This window comes from Muntiacus reevesi, chromosome X (assembly GCF_963930625.1).
Source record: "Muntiacus reevesi chromosome X, mMunRee1.1, whole genome shotgun sequence".
Lineage (NCBI taxonomy): Eukaryota > Metazoa > Chordata > Mammalia > Artiodactyla > Cervidae > Muntiacus > Muntiacus reevesi.
In genome coordinates this window covers 37,490,226-37,509,605 of record NC_089271.1, presented here as the reverse complement: position 1 = coordinate 37,509,605, position 19,380 = coordinate 37,490,226, and the positions used below count along the sequence as shown (strand labels likewise).

Genomic DNA, 19,380 nt, shown 5'->3' with positions numbered 1-19,380 from the left:
TTACATTATTTTTGATAAGCCCATTCCAACCAGTAAGAGAAACCAGACAAATGAAGTAAGGGCTTTGCATTAGCACAACTGTGGCAAAATCATTCCTTTTAAATCTGGCTCCTCAAAGTGGGGTTTTCTATGAGCAGCAGCAGTATTCCTGGGGAATTTGTTAGAAATGCAGAATCTGAGGCCTCACTCCAGACCTACTGAATCAGAATCAGATCCTGGGGTCACTCATTTTTAATAAGTTTTCACGAACGTTAACAATACCTCTAGATGTTTCACATGCCCATTAAAGTTGGAGCAGCACTCTTCTCTAAGTTCCCCCACTACTTTTCACTCCAAAGAAAGAACCAATTAAATTATAGCAGTAAGAGCGTTAGTTAAGATGAGAAGATGAAAGTAATTAGCTTCTTTGTTGTTTAAACAATACAAGACCCAGGTTGCAGTAAATGCTTTCTTTCTCCAGTTTTTTCTCGTCATTCACTCTGTGGACCCACAAGCCCAGTTCCCAGGACTTGGCCTAGCTTTGCCCAAACTGCTTTGATCCTACAACCCCAGTGCATGTTTGCCTTCCACCTTAAATTCTCCGGGAAACCATGATCTTATCTGCCCACAACAATCTCATTTCATGTCCTAAAATGAAAGCCTGGTTGTCCAGTGTGAGATCCAGCCACAGAGACCTGCTAAGTGTCCTAAGAAACACCCAGAAACAGCACAGGTAATTTGCTCAGCCTCTCAGCAAGTCTAAATCAACAGGGTCTCTGATGGGAAACACCTGGAAGTAAAAGGCATTTCGGTAGCAAGAGTAGACAGCTGCTACCAGGTAGGCTCTGGGAGGAGGCATCTCAGAATAACTTTCTGTCTTCCTCTTGCAGTGGTGGCTTTAAAAACTGGCAAGGAATTCCTAGGTGGGAGGGGCTTGGTCAGTGCTATTAGCTAACTGAACCTGTGGACATTTCATCATCATGTGTAGCAAAACCAAAACTGTCCTCAAAACAGTAAATATCCTGCTTAACTGTTCTCACCTCTTGCTTGCTCTCTTCCAGTGATTTGGACAAGACTATCCCACCCCATATGCATCACCTTTAAAAAAATATTTATATGTTTATTTGGCACCATTGGCTTCATTGTGGCACATGGTCTTTAGCTGTGATGTGCAGGCTTAGATGCCCCATGGCATGTGGGGTCTTAGTTCCTCTCAGTTCCCCAACCAGGGATCAAATGCCTGTGTCCTGCATTGGAAGGCAGATTCTTAACCACTGGACCACCAGGGAGGTCCCTCGCCTACCTTTTATAGATAAGGTGTCAAGAGACTCAGACCTGGGAAGTAATTTGTCTGAGAAGTTCAAAGTTCAGCTGGGCGTTCAATGAGAATACCTAATGAAACTTAAACTAGGCCAATTTCAGTTGTCACTCACTTTTTCTCCAGAGATGGAGCCAGATAGGAGAGTAAACAGGAAGTGAGGGAAAAGTACCTCTTCGAGGTATCTTGAGATGTTCAGGAAAATGTAAAGCAGGATTGGGGGGATGGCGCTGAGAGCGAGGTCAGATTGTAGGTTGTCAGTAGAGTGAAAAAAAATGCTCCCCAATCTTTCTTTCTGGAAATCACTGTCAGGATTAGAGAGATGCACTATAGAAGCTGCCTCTAAACTTGCTTTTGAATACAAACAAAAGACCCTGGCTCCGAGGACCTGCTACATCATTTCTAATGAAAGGCACAGTGTGGTAGAGTGCAAGACAGATGTCACTGTCATTATCATGACATTGACACCACAGCTACCATTTAACATGACAGTTAAAATGTTCTTGTCCTTACTCTCTACCATGAGCTGTGCTTTAGACACTTTATCTCATTCAACCCTATCAATCCTAAGGGGCAAGAATTATTCTCTCCATTTTACAGATGAGAAAAGCAAGGCTGCAGTAACTTGATCAAGATCACACGACCAGCAAGTGGCTGAGACAGAACTTAACTGCAGTCTGATGCCAGCCCTGTGGTCCTGACTTCGAAGTCCTCAACTTTCACATAAGAAGTAGTTTGAGTGAAATTTTTTTTTTTAAAAAAAAGGCTTTTCTCAAGAGTGATGACTGCTGTATCTCCAAAGGATCTCCTGAGGCTCTGCTGTACCAATATCTCATGGCCATAAAGCACATCTTGCCTTTTATACATTGGAGCATCCACTGAGGGCCGGGTCGGCTCAGCACTGCGTACAATGGCAGCATAATGACAGATAGGTGATGAGTGGAGGCGTCCGGGAAGAAACCAGGAGTCACCTCACTGTCAAGAGGTGAGGAAAGCCTCAAAAATTCCAGTCAGAACAGATGTCCTCTTAGCTCAGACAAGCAGCTGTCTGTACTGAACATCTTACCTCACCACATTGACAGAAAGTAATAAGCCCAGAATGACAAATTGAGCTTCTAGAATGGCAACAATGCCTTGTAGCACTTCTGCTACAAGTATTGACATTACATGGGTAAATTATAGAAACTATCTTTCTACATTCAAATCTTGAAAGGATGGCTATTTTCTGTGAATTATTCAGTAGTTGGCCCAGATCCCATAGGATTTTGAAGATCTTCACTTGACCTTAGTAAGAAAAGAAAAAATTTACCTGATGGTGGCATAACCATGGATAAACTCAACAGTAGGGTTTTTCTCCCTTTTGTTTCACCAAAACATATTTTCTATGTGGCATTTCTCTACATTTTTAAAAACAGAGATGGCCCTCACACACAGCTGTACCATGTCCTCAGAATGGAATACAGAATTTATTTTCCTTTTCCTCTGACTACCTAAATTTCCTTTCCCTCATTTCTACTATGTACTAACTTTCAGATTTCTCTTAGACAGCTTGTTCCTCTCTCTAATTTCTTTAGGAGTCAGGATGTTGACAGTGAGCTGAATTGAAGTCGTTGATTTCTTTTCCTATAGCAGTGACGTCCCTAAAATCAAGCTCCCCCCCTCCTCGCAGAACCACATGCTGTCTGTCAACTCGACTCCCTCTTTCCGCTGAGGACTGGCACCCAGCTGGGAACAATTTCATGTTTTGAAGGTATATTAAGCAGAAGACAGACACCCAGAAAGAAGCAAGGCAGTGTTCCCTGACATCAGCATCAGGGTTAACAGGAACCACTTGCAAAGCCTTCCTAACTATGCCTCGGAGAGTCTTGCTGAGGGACAGAATGCGAGGCGAGCAGAGGCACAGCTTCCTCCTTCAGAAGTGGGGCACCCAGGGCCTCTCCCTGCCCAGAAAGAACTACAGAGGAAGATTCTTGACTCTCTCCAAGATGACCATTTCTAACCTATTTGTCATCATGTCACAGAGACAAAAAAGCCCTCTGCAGATGTTCACCACTGAGTCCCATTGGGGCTGAGAGGGAGCGAGTACCTTCTGGTTCACTTTAGTGGCGGCGACAGTCAGGTTGTGCAGATCCTGGGGGTTGCAATCGGTGTCATTCATGCAGCAGCTCGGGGGGATGCCGTGCTCCAGGAAGTAGGGGCTGGTGCTCCAGTTGGTATAGTTCTGCACGCCACAGCAGCTCAGCTGTTAACAGGGAAAGGAAAAGAATTAAGGGTGGCACATCAAAGGCACTGTGGTCTCCGCACTTAGCGCCTTGCAGCTTTTAAAAGAAAAACAAGGGCCCAGACTCTGAGGCGACAGGCACAGCTTTGATGAGCCAAGATGTGCTGAAACGCTGCTAACAATTCTACTTACTGACCAGCCCGTGTGAACTTAGCGAAGGAAGTGAGTTCTAGATGATATGTCATGTTGGTTTCCTTATGACCTCCACAAAGCCTAAGAGCTGCTCTCTGGCCTGCCTAAGCACCAAAATGAGCTAGCGTGTGACTGGGCGCTGCTAAAGAGACTGATATAGAGATCAACTGAATTGAGATGGTCGATGGGGAGCTGAGACAAAAATCTTTTACAGAGCTCTCCCCCAGGATCTGCACTAACAGGTACATAAGTGGTTTTGAGCAGAAAAAGATGCACATGGAGGAAGAGAGCTGGTGTGGGTAAACCACAACCCCCCAGCTACCTGGTCTTGTAAATCAAGTTTTATTGGGACACTGACATGCCTATGTGTTACATGTTGTCTGGGGAGGCTTTTGTGCTCCAAAAGCAGAAGTGAGTGGCTGTGATGGGCTGCATGGCCTTCAAAGCCTAAAATAATTCCTGCTTGACCCTTTACAGCAAAGATATGCCAACTGCTGACACAGAAGATAGGGAAGCACATGGGGCAAAACATATCATCAGTTGGTGAATTTGGGTAAAAGGTGTTCAGCTCCTTGTACTATCCTTGCAATTTTTCTGGGTAGATTTGAAATCCTACCAAAATAAATAACCAGAAACATAAAAAATAAGAACTTCTCTAGGTGATCCTGATGGGAGTCAGGCTTGAAACAAGCCAGGCTTGTTTCCAGACAAGAAATACCCACTTTCCTCATATCCTCTGTAAAGATCACCACTCAGCCTAAGCCATTCACATGCGTGCCAGATCCCCAGTTTCTCTGAGATCTCCCCACCCCATGCCCACTGTAGCCCCCAAGCCCACGAATGCAGCTCAACTGAGTTCTCTGCCCAGCCTCAAGACACCATTTCCAGAAGGCTGGTCTTAGGGAGGCAACTCAAAGTAAGGTTGTCCTACACTCACTGCCTACCTCCTTTCCAAGGCTTAAGATTTTTTTTTAATTTATTTTTTAATTGAAGGATAATTGCTTTACTGATGCTGAAGCTGAAGCTCCAATACTTTGGCCACCTGATGCGAAGAGCTGACTGATTAGAAAAGACCCTGATGTTGGGAAAGATTGAAGGCAGGAGGAGAAGGGGACAAGAGAGGATGAGATGGTTGGATGGCATCACCGACTCAATGGACATGAGTTTGGGCAGGTTCTGGGAGTTGGTGATGGACAGGGAGGCCTGGCGTGCTGCAGTCCATGGGGTTGCAAAGAGTCGGACACAACTGAGTGACTGAACAACAACTGCTTTACAGAATTGTGTTGGTTTCTGCCAAACATCAACTTGAATCAGCCATAAGTATACATATGTCCCCTCCCTCTTGAACGTCCCTCCCACCTCCCATCTCACTGCACCCTCTAGGTTATTTCAGACCCCCTGTTTGAGTTCCCTGAGTCATGTAGCAAATTCCCATTGGTTATCTATTTTACATATGGCAATTTTAAGGGCAAACTAGCTCTGCTCTCCTTGGGATGCTCACATCCTTACAGCTGCAAAGCAAACCAGATAGGAGTGCTCCTTGATACTAATTACCTGGATCACTGGACCCTGAACAAGTATGGATGTCCACTCTTGGAAAGGGAAGTGAGCCAAGAGGTGGGGAGTGGGGATCAACCGCAAACACTGCCGGTCCAGTGTCACCGGCAGCCCACAAGTCCCCCAACCTCGCAGGCAGTTGCAAGCCCCACTTCCTTGCTGGAACTTACACTGCGCTGCACGTGGTCCACCGCCCGGCTCCTCTCGTCGTTGCCATTGTAATTCTGCATGGCATCCGTGTAAGTCCTCAGGAAGGTGTCCTTGATCTAGGGAAGACAATGAGGGATGGAGTTCCAGTCTACTGCGGCCCAGGTGGACATAGATTTATACCAACTTACACCCTCAAAATAGCTTCTTCTGAATAAATGTAGGCCAGGAAGGGGATGCCTTTTTTCTGAGATAGAAGAGCTCAGAAAATTCACCAAGAGGTTTATCAGCTCAGGAGTTTAAACAAATTGTTTACATTACCCCAATTCAGAGGAATCCTGCCTAGTTAAATGAGCCACTGAAAGTGGTCAGTCAGATTCAGAAAGGGCTCTGATGGTTTTTTAGTTATTTTCTTTGAATTGGTTAATGACTATCCTTCTTTCTATGATTTTTTTCTGCCCTTTCTCAGAAGAATGACAAAGAACAAGCCATTGGCAGGGAAGGGGTTAAGGGGAGGCGGAAAGACTGATATGTTGACTCAAATCAGACCCCTGGTCTACCATACAGGAATGAGGCAAAACCAGCTTTCACTTACCTGTCTTTACTGAAATAAAAAATAAAGGCTAAAGGACATGGACTTTACTTGTTAATAAATAGTTAACCAAACCCTTTCTCCTCTGTGAACACATTTGACCTTGGGTTAACTTTCATGTTCTGTTTCCCTGGAAACAGGGAAGGCGGAGCATCAGACTGTGTTACCAAGCAACCCTGCTTATGGTAAAAAAAAAAAAAAACTGCCCCCTGATTGGTGAAATGACTCAGGCCTGGAGGAGAGCAAATGACAATTATTACCTGGCAGGAAGTTTAGGGCTAAACATGGAGACTCTTCTAACAAGGCATGTTCCTTGATGAAATACTGGACACTATGCCCATGGGACAGTTACAAGAGATAAAAAGAAAAAAAAAAAAAGAAAAAAAAAAACTCCACAGGGAGTTCCTAAGTCAAGGTGGTCGCTACATTCAGTTGTGTCCTCTTGTTTTACTGCATGTGCATTGTCTCTGAGGCATGGGCATGTCTACACAGGCTTGAGCCTGGACCATTTTGAGGACTCCTGATGAAGAAACAACCCACTGCTGCCCTGCCTGCACATTGTATTTCCTTTACTATACCCTTCTTAGTCAACATTGCCAGGTTGTGACCTATTCTCATCATGTGTTTGCCTATGTGTTCATCATGTATATTTCACATTCATCATATGTGTTTGCCAAACTGAAGACCACTACTGGTGACCAAAGAGTGGTGTTGTAACCCCCAGCCACCCCTTCCCACTGTATTTTTTTTTCATTGAAAAGAGTTTAGGCAGCTGAGCAGGTTCAGGTCTTACATATTAGGAACCACGAGGGGTAAACCCCTACATGGAACCCAGTCCCAACAGCACACGGGAGGGAGCTGGGCCTGGGGTTCACACAGGCATTGGGGGCACCTCTTGGGCTGTCAAGGCTGGAATTCAGGTAAATGAATTCAGGGAAATGAATTCAAGGCTGAATTCAGGTAAAACCTGAATTCATCAGGTTTTACCTCAGCTGAGAATAAGAATGGGGGGTCAAACTTTGAATGCAGCACCCACATGAAACAGTTCTAGAAGTCCGCCTTGGCATCTGAGAGGTCATGTCTTGTAAAGGCGAAAGCAGGGCAGTAGGGGAAAAGCATGGGCAGTGCCTAAGGCAGGCTCACCAGACTCGGCCAAGCACAAAGGCAGGGCCTGCGAGCAGCTGATGTCAGAATTCAGGAGCCCCAGAAACATGCCACCTCACTGTCTTTCTCACCTCCCTCTTGCTATTTCTTTCCATCCTAACACAGGTATAGCTGCTTCTATCTTTACTGTTATCTACAGCAGGGGTCCCCAACCTCTGGGCTGCGGACTGGTACCTCCTGTCAGATCAGTGGCAGCATAAGATAAGAAATAAAGTGCACAATAAATGTCAGGTGCTTGAATCATCCTGAAACCACACCCCTACCCTTGGTCCACGGAAGAACTGTCTTCCACAAAATCGGTCCTTGGTGCCAAAAATGTTGGGGACAGCTGGTTTAGAAGGGACAATAATGAATTTGGGGAGGGGGGTGAGAACCAGAATTTCTTGTAGCATATACACTTTCTGACCTCTCGTCAGTATATACACCTGAAAAGTGATACTGCAGTGGCTACAGATCGTATGAGAGCATTCCGTCTCTGCATTAGCATCTCTACATTGTCTAGAGCAGCCTCAGCGATGGTACATGGAAAGATGGCCACACGTGACACAGGACAGCTGGCAGTATCCTTGAAACAGGCAGTTATGATCACCAAACAGGATTCAAAATGATTTTCCACCAGCTGCAGAAATCTCAAATTGTACATGTAATGGAAAACAAAGTGCAGCTGTAGGGATTTTCAATCATGACTGTCTTCTCTCCTTTTCCCCATACCACCAAGCAAAGCCACAGGGCTCCTCACCACTGGGGTGTAGATTTTACCCCGGTGGGCAGGGGGCGCCGTGCAGGGATTCTGGGGAGCAGACAGGAGAGCACAGGCTGCTTTGGGGAAATGGAGCACTTTGTCTTTGGCAACCAACTCATCTGGTTTGCCTTTGCCCTCTGAGAAATCCTAATATACAGACACACATTCATGCCTCACTGCAGCGGCTTTTAAGGTATTTAACCTAAATGGAAGGTCACTGTTTTAAAACAAGCCAGAGAATCCTTTTATGTCGCAGCTAAATAAAGAAACAGTGAGGGTCAACAAGTAAGGTTTTAGATTTGGTGAAATTCCTGCATGTAGAATTTTCTGGGTGTTTCGGCTCACAGTAGGTGGCATTTGGAAACTAGCAAATATCACTGGAGATGTCAGCTAGCCTCTCTGTACCCTTTACACATTCCAAGAGGTTTCAAAAGTCTCCCCCCAGAGAGAACTGAGTTCTCCACTTGGTGTATACTCACCTCATGACGAAACACGAACCCTGAAATGCCAGCCACGAGCTCAGCCAGAAACACCAGAGACAGAAACATGGCGTACTGCAAGGCAAGTGGACATGGACACCGTCAGATATGGTGGGAGGGAGGAGACTGCCTCCTTGGACTAAGTTCCTTCTTGTCAGAGGGAATTAGACCTAGGTGGAAAAGTGGGAAAATCCCCTTCTCCAGATGTACCCACATGACCCTCCATGTTAGCTTGCATCTATTCAATACATATAAGCATTTGGGGGCACATGGGCCAAGGGCAGTGCATCCAGGGACCAACATCAGGCCTCTCAGGTTGGCTCCACCAGGAGAAATCTGGAAGGGCTTTTTACAACTAAGTATCCATTACTGTGACTCAGATGGCAAAGAATCCACCTGCAATGCAGGAGACTTGGGTTCAATCCCTGGGTAAGGAAGATCCCCCAGAGAAGGAAATGGCAACCGATTCCAGTATTCTTGCCTGGAGAATTCCATGGACAGAGGAGCCTGGTGGGCTACAGTCAGTGGGGTCATAAAGAGTCAGACATGACTGAGCGACGAACACTTTCACTTTTCTCATCCTCTGTTCTTCATGTTAGGCTCCTCGAGGTAGAGCGTGCTGGGGGAGGGGGGCGTGAGCCCTTTATACCACATTCTTCATCAAGGTCACTTGGAGTCTGCAAGTTGAGAACACTCCCACCACCTGCCCATTGCTGGCAGCGCATTCAGGTTTTAAACTGTTTCAATTGCTAGAAAGCCTTCTTCCCCTTGGCCACAGTGGGCCTCCTTGTAACTTCCACTGGTTGGAGTCAGATCTGCCTTCAGGAGACACCAGAAGCAGCCCAACTTCTATGCTACAGCCCTTTGTGTGAGAACCCAGTCATGGAGGGACCCAGCTGCTTCACTCCCTTGGGGCATCCCCTCCCATTTCCTTAAGCACATCTCCTACGAAGTGGCTTCAAACCCCCTTCCTTTGTCAGAGTGGCTGGAATATGCACAGGCAACATGACATCCTTCCTCGCTCTGCCCTGAATGCAGCCCCTGCAGCGATGGGCCTCTTACCTCTGTGTTCTGCGGACTCCATAGCCTTTTGAAAAGCAAATCGGCTATGCTACTGACAAATAATGTTTGCAAGCATCGAAAACCCTCACTGCTTCTTATACATTTCATGCTTCTTGTACTTTCCAAGGCGATTGTGTGTATGTGTGTGTGTATGTGTGTGCATGCACGTGAGCATGCGTGCCCAAGTTCAGGGATATTACACGGTACTTACAAGACATTAAAGCTTTCCATTTTTGTGCCTTTGAAAAGTAGATAAAAGGAAAGAGAATTGATTCCTTTCCTACGAGGCATATGTCTTACAATCTGCTTCTTCTCATCCTGAAATGAAATACACCAGTCCCAAATGTTGGGAATGGTCCTTGGTGATGCCCTGGAATTTGGGTACCCTGCACATGGCCATATTGCTTACTTGTAAAGTACACATCTGTGCATAGGATCATAAATTATTTTTCTCTGCTAGGAGCATCTATATTCAAAGGAGGAAATACAGCTTTAAAATGCCAGTTAGTCTCTCTGCACATTGAAAGCACAGGCACTACCAAACACCCAGTAATGAAATGAAGGCTCCATGTATACAACCTCCTCTCTCAACTTGATACAGTGCACAATTAGAAACACACTTTACTCTAGGGAGAGTCTCACCCCAGGCCTAGACTCCACGAGACAGTACTGTGAGAGAGTAATTGTTAGGAGGCAGGTGGGAAGAAGAACTTTTGCCTCTGTGGTCAGAAATCCTCCTGGATTGGAGTCCTGGCCATGTTGTGGAGTAACTGTTAGGCAACAGGCCACTGCTCTGAGCCTCCATAAAGTGAAAATAGTTATTTTTAGTTGTTTTGCAATTAATGAGGTTAAATGAGGGCTGTAACATTCTAGAGAGACAGTTAATCAAGTGACTTCTGCTCTGCTCAGCTAGATCAGCAGTTTCGCATCCCTGGGAGCCTCTCTGCTTCTGGAAGCTTCCAGAAAAGAGCTGTTGCTCCTTCAAAAGGTCTACTGGGGCAGCCTGCATTACATTCAGGTGGTAGGGTTCAAGTTTTCTCCAAATGAAAAATACTGCAGTAGAAACAGTCCTGGCTTTGGAAAGAAGCTTTTCTGGGTTCCGAGCCCAGGTCTGTGCACATTGGTTGTGTGAAGCTGGACGAGGTTCACACACACCTCCAAGTCTTTACCACGCAATATGAAAATACAACCTGCACTTCACAGTGGTGGTGAGGAATAAATAAAATGTAGTAAGTCCACAGGACAACACAGCGGGGAACTGGAATCAAGACCAATCCCCACCCCCAAACTTCTCTACTCCCCAGAAGGCTTGCTTGTCAGTAAGGTCCCAAGTGTTAGGAGAAAATGGAAGCATGGTGTGAAACCACCTTCAGAAGAGGCCAGAGTGCAACTGTTCCATTGTTGCATGCCCTGTTCTGCTTCAGTCATAGTCTTGAAGCTGGAAGAAACCTTGGTGATTTAGTCCTATAGTGTTCTTTCATAAATGGGGACAGAGGCCCAAAGAGGTTACATCCTTGCCGTCAAGACTTAAGCCAGTTAGTATCAGGGCCTGTCAGGGTCTCCAGGTCTCTTCCCTTCTTGTCTGGACAGGTGGAATTGCAGAGGTCTCTCTTTTCTGTGCCTCTGAAGTTAATTCTCCCCTTGCTAATCACTGTACCCAGGAAGAGGGTCTCAGCCCTGGCTGTGCAATAGTGCCCCCTGGAGAGCTTTCAGAAAATATGTGGCCAGACCCTCACCACCAGAGATTCTGATTCCATTGACTGGGGGTGGGTCCCTAGCAGAGGTGTTTTTAAAAAGCTGCCCAGGTGACTTAGATATGGATCAAAGTTGAAGACTACCAACCCTAGACCAAAGGAAACACTAGTGCCTGTAAGAAGTGAAGGTTGACTTGGGGTGCTAGTGGAGGTGACAGCAGCAGAAGTGCCTCACTGTGGCTTTTCCACCAACCTGGAGGATCAGTGGTGGCCAGGTATCAGCTTCTTGCATCCGAGCACGGCCAAGCTCAAGGAGGAAGAAAAGTATTTCTCCACTGGGAACTTGGGCATGAAGGGCTGCTTATGTTCAAGGTGCTGCCTCACCCACCAAGGCTGCACATCATATGCTTCAGGAGATTTCTAAGACTGAACTCAAAACTAGAACAGGCCATCTTGCTATAAATGGCTATAAATGGCTTATTGGAACTGCTGGCCACTGCTTTGTCATCATCTATCTCGAGGGACCAGGACTGGATTTTTTGTGCCAGGCTGTGTCTGGGCTTGTCTGTCCCTCTAGGGGACTAAAGGGTAGGTTAGGTAAGAGTCTGGACTAAAATTAGAGTCAATGAATATCAAGGTCTTGTCTGTGGCTTCAAGAAGGGCCACTTCGCTTTCACGTGATTTGCATTTTTACAAAACAGAACCTGAAAGCACTATTCCGTTGTGACCTACTCACCAGTTTCAGCATCCATGGGCTACCACGGCATGTGGCAAAGCATCCAAACAGGCCAAACACGACGATGGTGGTGCCAGTGCCGATGAGCACATAGGGAGCATTTGTGGAGTTCTCGGCGATAAGGGAGATGTAGGTGCCCAGAGTAAGTTTGCCCCAGACTCCAACGGCCAGCAGGATCACCCCAGTGATCTGAAAAGGGCAGGAGGGAGAAGGGACGGTAAGACTGCTGCTGAGAGACATGAGAATCGACACCGAGCAACGTGGCCAGAATCTGCAGACTCCAGTTTCCGGGAACAAGCAGACACTTGTTGTAGGAGTCCCTGAAGCACTGGGAAAGGCCAGAGGCCATGAGCCAAAGCCATCATACAGGAAAGACACTCTGATTGTGGACAATTAGATCTGCCCCTTACACAATCCCATAGGCAGGTACCACGTTAACTGGAAGTCAAGCCAACATTCAGTTTCAGTTCAGTTCAGTTCATTCACTCAGTCGTGTCCGACTCTTTGCAACCCCATGAATCGCAGCACACCAGGCTTCCCTGTCCATTACCAACTCCCGGAGTTTACTCAAACTCATGTCCACCAAGTCGATGATGCCATTCAGCTATCTCATCTTCTGTCGTCCCCTTCTCCTCCTGCCCCCAATCCCTCCCAGCATCAGGGTCTTTTCCAATGAGTCAACTCTTCGCATGAGGTGGCCAAAGTACTGGAGTTTCAGCTTCAGCATCAGTCCTTCCAATGAATACCCAGGACTGATCTCCTTTAGGATGGACTGGTTGGATCTCCAAGCCAACATTAAAGAACTTAAAAAAAAAAGCTGCTTAACATTATTGGACTTCCCTGGTAATTCAGTGGTAAAGAATCTTCTTGCCAATGCAGGTGGTGTGGGTTTGATCCCTGGGTTGGGAAGATCCCCTGGAGGAGGAAATGGCAACCCACTCCAGTATTCTTGCCTGGGAAATCCTATGAACAGAGGAGCCTGGCGGACTACAGTTCATAGGGTTGCAAAGAGTTGGACACAACTGAGCGACTGAAAAACAACAACACATTATTGATGCCACAGGGATTACCTTCTGTAAAAATCTCTGGGTCAGGTCAATGATGTGTTTCAATGTACATCCTAATATAGGTCTGAGCACCTTCCCAGGTCTGATCTGAGAGCTGCTGCCCAATACATAGCTGGGCATGGCCGGAGTAAGAAGTTGACCTCTTCAATGGCACATGTGTTTATGGAATATTTTAAGGATATCCTGTATGATGTTTTCGAGAACAAGGTGACCTTCATTGACTATCATGACAAAAATCTCTACAGAAGCAAAATCCTGAAAGTATTTTTGAATCCCTATTGATGTGCTGCCTCCTTTGTGATATTTCATTCACTATAAAACGTCGGAAGAATCTGAATAGTTCCTGGAGTTAGCTATAATATGATTTGTCAAATTGCTCTGATTGGCCCAAAGGAAATCCCCACAGTGTACTAAACCACAGAACCGTCCATCAGTCAGGCTCTTACTTACTTCAGGGCATAGACTTGGGGCTGTGCATCATGTCTGACTCTCCAACCCCTGCATGCCACGCACCCTGGCAGCCTTAGCTACTGAAGCCAGCTGCTGACTTTGTGTCTCCAGCTTCCCAGTCTGTCTCTCCCTCAGTTTACCAACAGCTGAGCAGCTCATTTGAACTGACATCCCTCCAACTGCCACCACTTCTGACATCTTATAAGGCTTGAAAAGAGGCCTGAGTGTCCAAGGTAGCCCTTCTGCACCTTCTCCCACCCTAGCCCCTGATGACCCACAAGTGCTCCCTAGGAGATGCGGGTTCGAGTCCTGGGTTGAGACTGAAGGCAACATACAGATTCTTCACTTTACTAAATCTATTACCACTTGCCAAGTGAGGAGGCAAATAATAAAAACAATGAGCTAATGGATGGAAGTAGAGATGATCATAGGGAGTGAAGTAAGTCAGATAGAGAAATCTGCCTGCAATGCGGGAGACCTGGGTTCGATCCCTGGGTCAGGAAGATTCCCTGGGGAAGGAAATGGCAACCCACTGCAGTATTCTTGCCTAGAGAATCCCATGGACAGAGGAATCTGGTGGGCTACCGTCCATGGGGTCGCAAAGAGTCGGACATGACTGAAATGACTTAGCAGGCAAGCAAGCACAGATAGGTAGGTAGATAGACAGATAAATATAGAGTGAGGAGGCAAGATGAGAAACTGAAGAAAATCTGTATGAAATAAATCAATACCAGCCTCTCCAAGGTTTCCCCTGTCAATTAACATACCGTTCCTTCATGTCTGTAAGTGAACACAGGCTACACAAGGAATCAAATGCCTGGACCAGTGGATCTCCGGGACTTTCTCTCTTGACACTTCCTTCTACAGTTTGGAGCCATCAAGCTCCACCATCAAATTGTTTCCTTGTGCAAGGAAAAAAACAGACCCTCCACCTTTCCCCATACCAGTTGACAGTGGGCTCCAGCAGTTTGGGGAATGGGATCAGCAGAAACAACAGGAGCTTGTTGAATCTCCCCTACCCCTACTCTGGAGCCATCACTGTGAAACACAGAAATAAAATCTTTAAAGTAGAAAAAGGTCAAGAAATTTGTGCTACTTTTATAAGGTGAAGGAATGTGATGCAATTTTGAGGAGAAAGTGTTTGACACTAATATTTGGGAGACAGCGGCCCAATGGAGGTCTACCGCCTTTGAAAAGTCAAAAGAGGGATGGCCTTAGTGAGTTAGGAAAACCAAGAACACATTTGTTGTCAAGAGTTCCAAGTCCTCTACTGACACCTGGTGGTTGCTAAAGAAAGTACCTCCCTTGAACACCTTTTCTGCCACTCTAATCCAAAGGGAAACAGAATGCTTTTCATCCACTAGAATCAAAATGGAAGATTCAACCCTACTCCTTAGGGGTAACAATTCAGTGAACAGTAGGTAGTAAGGACAGTGCCATCTTTTATCACTCAACACTTAGCACAGTGCCAGGCACAGAACAAATGCTTAATATATATTGACAAACACATTTAATTTTTCTGGGTCTTACACCTCATTTTATAAGAGTCTTTCACGTGCCAAACAGTTACAAAACTTTTCCATCAAGTAAATACTGAGAGGTAACTTAAAATGAAACTAGAGAATCTTTCCCCCCTACTTTCCTCTTTGGCATTAACTGCCTATAGATGTAAATATTAATATTATAATCTAAGTGTAATGAACAAAACCAAAAATCCCATTAAACTAGGCACTGTTTAGACTGAATATGTCTCATCTAGACACCTGTGATTTCATATGATTGCCCCCAAAAATTAAGTTACCCTTCATACGTACACTGAGTAGCTGTATTCTATATACTATTATTGCCAGTTATTATTGGAACATGATGGCTTTAATGCAACTGTATACTACTCACCAAGTATAAGAGTTTTATATTATCTTTTACTTCTGTGGCCAGTGATTTCATGAAGTTCACTTAATAACCTAACAAAGATTATATCCAGCATGTCAAAGTTAACACAAATCCCGATTTTAAGGCAAACAGTAATAACATTTTTATTTCTTTTCTTTCAAAAAATAATTTATGCAAATGCAGCCATTGCTTTGAGTATAAAATGTCTCCTCATATAATATCAACTTGTTAGAATGTTCATATAATGTAAATTATACAAATATTCCTCTTTTTAATTTTTTTGCAAAAGGACTATTTTTGCAGACCTCCAAGGGTACCTCTTAAAGACTGCCACTGTGCAGAAACAAGAAGAAAAGAATAAGCAGTTAAGGGGGGAAGGGGTTAGGTCAAAATGGACCCTGAAGTGAGTAAAACTGTATTTACTAGAAATAGTGGTGGTGGACTTGGGATGAGCCTTGGAAGAAAATTGCCAGGTAGGTGAAGGGAAAAAAAAAAACACAAGCAAAGGGTTAAAGAGGCAATGTGCATGTGAGTGTGTGTGTGTGTGTGTGTGTGTGTTCAGTCATGTCTGACTCTTTGTGGCCCCTTGGACTGTAGCCTGTTAGGTGACTCTGTCCGTGGGATTTCCCAGGCAAGAATACTGGAATGGGCTGCCATTTCTTTCTTCATGGGATCTTCCTGATCCAGGGATCGAACCTGTGTCTCCTGCATTGGTAGGTGGATTATTTACCACTGTACCACCTGGGAAGCCCCATGAAACACAGCAAACGAGCACTTACTCACATCTTTCCTACTATAATAATGCTTCTTAGCAAGAAAAAGAAACATACTATAGGATTTTCTTTCTTTCCTTTCCTTTTTTTTGACCACACCACAGGGCATGTGGGATCTTAGTTCCCCGACCAAGGATCGAACCTGCGCCCTCTGCATTGGAAGTGTGGCATCTTAACCACTGCACCACCAGGGAAGTCCCAGGATTTTCTTTCCTTGGATTCTGCTAACACACACAGCAACACTCACCCCTACATGTGCCTTGATGCGCAGCCACAGAGTGCAAAGTAAAGAACAGGTTCTCTTGACCTCTCTCTTATGCACTGGGCTGCAGTGAATAAGTGGCTTCAAAGCTCACCAATGCAATGTTGAGTCTCAGCTCTTAAGAGACCTTAAATTCTGAAATCAAGCAGCATGTCACTGACTTGGCTTTCTCATGGAAGTTAAGCTTCCTTCTCAGAATCAATTTGCAAGCAGCCAGTAGTGTGGCCAAGGAGGGGACAGACTAGAGCCAAAACCATGCTGAATGGCCTGGTGAAGGCCCCGCCACCTTCCATGCTCCTACATCGACCACAAACAACGAGGGCAGGCCTGGTGCCTACCAGCAGCAGCCAGGCTGAATCTTGGTCTTTTTTTAACTCCCAGCATCTCATGGTGGCCCAATATTTTCTGCATGCCTGCAACACAGCTCAAAATGTACGGGGAGCAGAACACCTCCTGCTACTACTAATTTAGGCTTGGTGAGGAGACTGAGCAAACTGTAATGGTAGCATCAGAGAAGGTAGATCAGAGCTAGAAAAGGTTTGGTGCGATACCTGAAAATTATACTGAAAGAAAACCATAGATGGGTTTGCCACTGTACCAAGGGGTGTCTGAAAAGCTCTGGAAGAGATTTCCTGAGGTTTATGTTCATCTTGAAGTGGATACAGAGGGAGAACAGGTAGCAGGGAGGAATGAGCCCCCTTGCTCCTGACAGGTCATCACTGCAAACACTGGGAAGTTTCCTCACAGCATCCTCATCCTCAGAGAGCGGACAGGGACATAGCAGTGCCATCCATTTCACACACCCAGAGGCGTTTTTTTTTTTTTTTTTTTAATTGTTTTATTTTTAAGATTTGTGTTGGGGCATAGTTGATTTACAATATTGTGTTAATTTCAGGTGTACAGCAAAGTGAGTCTCTTATACATATATCTACTCTTTTCTTTAAACTTCTTTTCCTATATAGGTCATTACAGAGTATTGAGTAGAGTTCTCTGTGCTATACGGTAGGTCCTTATTATCTATTTTATATATAGGATTGTGTATATGTCAATCTCAATTTATATGCCCACATGTATATGATCTCCCATTTTATCTCTCCTCTACCCCTTACCCCCAAATAACTGTAAGTTTATTTTCTGCATCCATAACTCTATTTCTGTTTTTTTGATAAGTTCATTTGTACTTTTATTAGATTCCACATGTAAGTGATATCATATATTAGTCTTTCTCTGTCTGACTTACTTCACTCAGTATGGCAATCTCTAGGTCCATCCATGTTGCTGCAAATGGCATTATTTTGTTCTTTTTATGGTTGAGTAGTATTCCATTGTATATATACACCACATCTTCTTCATCAAGAGGCATTTTCTTGAGTCTACTCCCTTTCTGCATGCAGACCACAGACCTCCTGATTAAACTGGAGCCACTCCTCTTGTGCCTATGAAAGGCTGTGCCAGGTTTGGGTTTGACAGAGCAAAGCCCACATATTTTCTTTTTCTTTAACTATAAAATATACTAAATAGGAGTTTGTGGCATCATTAGGATAATGTGAAGACGCTCATGTAGAAGGTGGGGCTCATGAGCCATGTATTATGAAATTAAGGGGGAAAAGATAACCGAAAACTGAACTATAGAAGCATAAGCTATCTAGAAGATGCACCCTTCCCTAAGAAGCTATATGGGATAGAAAACACAGAATCTACAACTAAACGGAAATGAACAGGCAGAAGAAACTGTGGGCAGAAAGCTCAGCTAGGTAGCCATTTTAAGTGAAAGCCACAATTCAATTATCCCAGAGGTTTATAGGTTAATTCACTCTACACGACACCCAGATATGGGGACATGTTCTTTCCCCATTCCAGATGATTCTGTAACTCAGGAAAAAATGACTGACACGAAAACTCCATACACATCGTCAATAATGAAAACCAAGGTCCTTGGAAGTTAGACTTTAAAAGGAAAAGTATCCAACCAACCCTGCTTTCAGTTCATTCTTACGTCTGTGTGTGTGATGAGAGGACGGCGGGGGAGAGCAAGTCTTTGCAGTTTGAGAGAAACCAGCAGCTTACACCCATGAGCTGATGGAAGTTTACTTCTTAAGTGTGAAGAAGTAACAGTGCGAAGCTGTCATATTTACAACTTATGCTATTATTATGAGTTATTTGTGTAAATGTTTAATATGTTCAAATAGCCTAAGGACCAGGATTTATTGGGGTTTTTCAGTGGGCTTGAGGACTCACATCAGATGAGCAGCAGAAAGAGATTCAACATATTTAAAAGGCAGGTGAATGCAAGAGCTCTAGACTTGGGGTTACAATACTAGCACTTCAGATGCAGTTTTGTCACTAATAAGCTCTGTGACTTTGGGCAGACTGCCTAACCTTTCTGGGCCTCAGTTCCCCCTTTAGTAAGATCAGGAGGTGGAAAACCTGATTTCCGGGGCTTCCTCCAGCAACTACACTCTGATACAACAAGTCCGAATTTCAAACTTGACAAGCCTATTCTCTCTGAAATGCATTTTCACATGTGCCACTGGGCAAATAACCACCAGGAAGTTTATTAGTTCCTCCCTGTGACTGTGAGCTGTGGGGACAGGAAGGTCAACTCATTTCTGGATTCAAGGCCAGTCGACTGTTCTGCCAGCTTTCCAAGGTGACAAGTGCTTGCTGCGAAAGAGAAAGAGGGTCATGCACTGTAGTTATACCCAGACATCCAAGAATGCATAAGGCCACCAGCGTATCAACAAGCTTTACTTTTTATACGAAGATGACACTGTCATCTTAAGAGCAATAAGACACATGCATTGTGCTATTTCGGAGCCTGGTGGGCTACAGTCCATGGGGTCACATGGACTTAGTGACTAAACAACAATTTCTTCCTAGGCAAGTATGTTAGCCAATTCAACCCTTCTGATCTGTCACTTTTATGTTTATATGTGAATGGGTGAATGTGTATGTGTACAGAAGAGGACACACATTCCATGGCAGGGAGGTTAGTGGTATCATTAAAAAGATTTAGGGAAGTTGTGAAGGGGAAGATAAGAGAATTGAGATG

At 44.9% G+C, this 19,380-nt stretch overlaps 1 protein-coding gene across 1 annotated transcript in view; it reads right to left on the bottom strand.

Moving 5' to 3' along the window:
- The window catches only part of TSPAN7 (tetraspanin 7), a 127,517-nt gene that overhangs the window by 11,417 nt on the left and 96,720 nt on the right, over positions 1-19,380 (bottom strand). The window contains exons 2-5 of the mRNA XM_065915866.1: positions 11,884-12,072; positions 8,392-8,466; positions 5,438-5,533; positions 3,384-3,539 (exon numbers count right to left, since the gene is read on the bottom strand). Of these exons, the coding sequence (XP_065771938.1) occupies positions 3,384-3,539; positions 5,438-5,533; positions 8,392-8,466; positions 11,884-12,072 (516 nt within the window). The remainder of the gene's footprint in view (positions 1-3,383; positions 3,540-5,437; positions 5,534-8,391; positions 8,467-11,883; positions 12,073-19,380) is intronic.